This window comes from Gekko japonicus, unplaced genomic scaffold (assembly GCF_001447785.1).
Source record: "Gekko japonicus isolate JY-2015 unplaced genomic scaffold, Gekko_japonicus_V1.1 scaffold484, whole genome shotgun sequence".
Lineage (NCBI taxonomy): Eukaryota > Metazoa > Chordata > Lepidosauria > Squamata > Gekkonidae > Gekko > Gekko japonicus.
Genome location: NW_015168059.1, coordinates 854,741 through 858,895, shown reverse-complemented (window position 1 = coordinate 858,895; position 4,155 = coordinate 854,741). Strand labels below are relative to the sequence as shown.

The following is a 4,155-nucleotide window of genomic DNA, read 5'->3' as shown; positions in this document are numbered from 1 at the left end:
GTGGGGGGTCTACCCAGGAGATCCTTTGAGGTCAAAAACATTAGGCTGGATCCAACAGAGGATTTCTACAAACTGTGAGGGGGATGAGTTTGGGCTGATCCCCCCCCCCCAATCCCTTCCGTCAGCAGAAATTTTGGGTGGAGCCAAGCCAACAGTTCTGCTGCTGGGTAGTGTAACTTTTGATGTGTGGATGTGCCTGTAGGACCTCTGGTGTGCGTGATGATTATTACAGTGAATGGAGGGGATTTCTCTAGAACTCTTTTGACAGAGTGACTTTGAGGTGTCAGCTACAGCAGATCTTGCGAGCTGATCAGATCTCCAGTGGCCAATCAGAAGCCTCGCTGGACAAAAGCCCTGCCTGGCCCTGCCCACTTTCTGCAACCACCCTGCCTGCCCACCTGAGTCTCGGGGGGGGGGGGACACACATGTCGGACTTCACAAGTCTCCGCATTCGAGAATTTCTGTTCACATTGGTCGACCAGTTTCTCGTGAAGTTTTCCTGCTCTTCCATGTCTGGTCTGAGACACCACAGGCATTCTCTCCCAGTGAAGGTAGAAGGCTGACCTGGTCTCTCAGCCAGGAAGCGGCGCTATCCCAGTTATGAAGGCTGCCCGCTGGACGGTTCAAAGAACAGGAACTGACAGCAAACAGAAGTTTGCCTGAAACTGAGTTTTTAAAACATTTCTTCGCCTTTCTCACACGTGTTGTAAAATCACACAGATGTAAGAAAACTCCATGGAACCATTGCTTGGAATGTACATCAGCAACAAAATCAGTTGACTTTCAGTGATGTGTATCCTGCCTAATACCGTGAATTGATATCCCTATTACTAGGGAAACATTATCCTGCTGTGGAAACACTGTCCTATTACGATGGATTATATTTCCTGCAGAGTGCATTCAATAAACTCGCCTCCCCTCCTTCATTGGATGTGGCATAGGTTTTAATAGGACTGGCAGTTCCCTTTGTGTAAATAATGCATGGCTCACATTGTCCATATTCACACATTCTTGCTTTACCACCAGGTGACTCCGGTGAACAGGCCATTCGGCAGATCCTGGATGAAGCAGGCAAAGTTGGAGAGCTTTGTGCGGGCAAAGAGCGCAGAGAGATTCTGGGAACCTGTAAGATGCTTGGCCAGCTAACTGACCAAGTGGCAGACCTTCGAGCTAGGTAAACTCCCGCTTTCTACTAAATACAATTAACCCTTTGCTTATGAAATAGCAATTCTTTAAAATAACACAAATGGGTAGCTTGATACCTGATTTATTTTATACAGTGATGAGCACTATATCTGTAGGGTTGAATGGAACCGCTCTCTCCTCTGAATTCACCTGGAGAAGTTCTCCTACTAGACTTTGGTGCATGCACAGTTTACGCCATTACTTTTTATAGGTCCTTTCCCCCCATTGTGATCATGTGCTATATGAACTTTTCAGTGTTTTGCCAAGTTATTTTACTTTTCTACCAGTCCTAATTTTTCGTCAACCTTTTTTCTTGGCTAGAGTAAATACTTTACCACTTGCAGAACTGTCAGGTTGCTTTGAGGGTTTTAGCCATCCCCAGAGACTTTTCCCTTACGGTAGAGCTATAATTGAAAATTTACCTCATTTTGTATTTTGTTATTTGTATTCATCTATAAGAGCTAAATATATACTGCCATTATTGAGCCGGTTTCCTCGCTGCTCGCATGATTTTCCTCTGTTATATCTTCTGACTGTGACTGGTAATGATAGGTGTGTTACTTGTGCTGTACATATTAGATTCCATGTCAAAAATGAAGTCAAATGAGGAGGAAGATCTATGTTTTATTTCAGTTAACAAGAAAACAGTTGGACCAAATAGTCCATCCAAAATTGACTACTTTCTTCTCAGCATATTCAGGAGATATGCTTCAATTAACAGGAAAAACCATTGGACCCAATAACCCATCAACAATTGACAACTTTCTTCTTTTTCTTCTTCTTGAACATATTCTGAACATATTCAGAAAATACATGATATTTTATACATGGACTGACATCATCAAGAAAACAATATTCAAAAAGCGTAATTGGTTACAAAAGACAGTGGTCATTTGAGTAATAATCCTCTGATTGGCCAGATATAAAGAAACATATATCTACGTCAGATCTACGTAAAACCCAAGTGTTTACTTAACCTAACCTACATGATAAGTAGATAATACTGGTAAAGTTTATATCTTGTGCCCCTAGAATTAGACGGACACTTGTTAAAAATGTCTCTGTGGTTAAGCGTTAGTGGGGCTGTTGTTTTATTAATCTCACCAAAGTGCTTTGGGGCACGGAGAAGCTTTGCATTTGAAATAGGAACAGGAGATTGTGCGTATGAAGATGCCAAGCAGTTCTTTTTGCTGGGTTCTACCCCCTACCCCCCACCCCCGGCATGCAATCCTTTGCATAATCATAAAAATATTGCTTTTAGTTCTTGAAAAAGTTCTGCCTTCTGATCTTGTCTCCAGTTAAGGGGAAGCACAGAGGGATGGGGAGGAGGAAGCTCAGGTCCAATCAGCCCAAAATCAAGATAGTTCTGGGAACAAGAGGAGAAGAAGAAGAGAGGAGAGAGAGAGAGATTGGATTCATACCCCGCCCTTCACTTGGAGTCTCAGAGCGGCTAACAAACTCCTTTCCCTTCCCCTCCCCACAACAGACACCCTGTGAAGTGGGTGGGGCTGAGAGAACTCTGACACAAACTGCTCTTTTTCAAGGACAGCTCTGACAGAACTATGGCTTGCCCAAGGTTATCCAGCCAGGTGCGAGTGGAGGAGTGGGGAATCAAACCTGGTTCTCCCAGATTAGAGTCCGCTCACTTAACCACTACACCAAACTGGCTCTACACCAAACTGGCTGTCCTGCACATCTGCCCCCATTTATAGTCCGACCCTCTGGTTGGCGCTCAGCTCTCCATTTTGATTCGTGGGGGTCTGTACTCTGCTGCTCAGAGAGACGTTATGCGTATTAGTAATTTGGGTCTTCGTGGTACACAAACGTTGACGCTGGAGACTAGGGGGCCATAATTTGGTGACTGCCACGGACTGCTCTCCCCAGAGGCCTCCTGTACCTACCACGGTGCTTGGGGAGAGGGAAGACTCCTTTGTACGTTTCTTCTTCTGCTCCCAAAACTCTGTCTGTCAGGGAAATGACGGAACAGGCTGCTGGCTCCTGAGTTTGGAATTGTACGAGAGAAGTTTGGAATTGTACGAGAGAGCCCACCTTCCCTCTCTTTTGTTGGACAATGAGGAAGGGGAGTTGTCATGCCATGCTGAGCTGTGTCCCCTCGCCAGAGGGTCAGGGGCAGTGTTCCCTCTAAGCTGAGTTGGTGTGAGCTAGCTCACAGTTTTTTAGCCTTCAGCTCACACCTTTTTTGTCTTAGCTCAGGAAGGATGGCTCCAGAGCAAACTGCCAAATTGCTCGCTCACAGTCTTAATGCCAATAGCTCACAATGTAGAATTTTTGCTCACAAGACTCCACCGCTTAGAGGGAACATTGGTCAGGGGCACCTTAGTTATCCTGTTGACCTTGTGAGTGGATTTGCAGGGCCTGGATCGTATGGCTGAGAGAGAGATGCCGAACATCTCAAATCAGGAGCTGGTGGCGGCAGAGTAGAAGGAGGGAGGAGACCCTGTTCTTCCTGAGAAGTTACCTGACAGTCACACTAACATCATTTCCCATTTGCATTTGAAAGCTTCTTGTGCTGTATGGGTAACTGGGTGGTCTTCCACTGCCAGTTTGTTAATAAGCAGGGAAATGTAATGTAGGAAAAAATGAGTCAATGGATCCCCAAATTGTCCAGATGCCTGCATCAAATGTACAGAATTTCTTTATGGTTGGTTTTGAGCCAGTTTGGTGTAGGGGTTAAGTGTGCAGACTCTAATCTGGGAGAACTGGGTTTGATTCCCCCACTCCTCCTCTTGCACCTGCTGATGTGACCTCGGGTCAGTCACAAGCTCTGGCACAGCTGTCCTTGAAAAAGAGCCGTTTCTGTCAGAGCTCTCTCAGCCCCACCCACCTCACAGGGTGTCTGTTGTGGGGAGGGGAAGGGAAAGGAGTTTGTAAGCCGCTCTGAGACTCTAAGTGAAGGGCCATGGGGTATAAGTCCAATCTCCTCCTCCTCCTCCTCCTCCTCCTCCTCCT

General features: G+C 45.9%; 1 protein-coding gene across 1 annotated transcript in view; it reads left to right on the top strand.

The window, feature by feature from the left end:
* Positions 1-4,155, top strand: part of VCL (vinculin) — a 147,277-nt gene that overhangs the window by 84,352 nt on the left and 58,770 nt on the right. Inside the window, exon 8 of the mRNA XM_015414526.1 lies at positions 1,027-1,174. Coding sequence (XP_015270012.1) covers positions 1,027-1,174 — 148 coding nt within the window. The remainder of the gene's footprint in view (positions 1-1,026; positions 1,175-4,155) is intronic.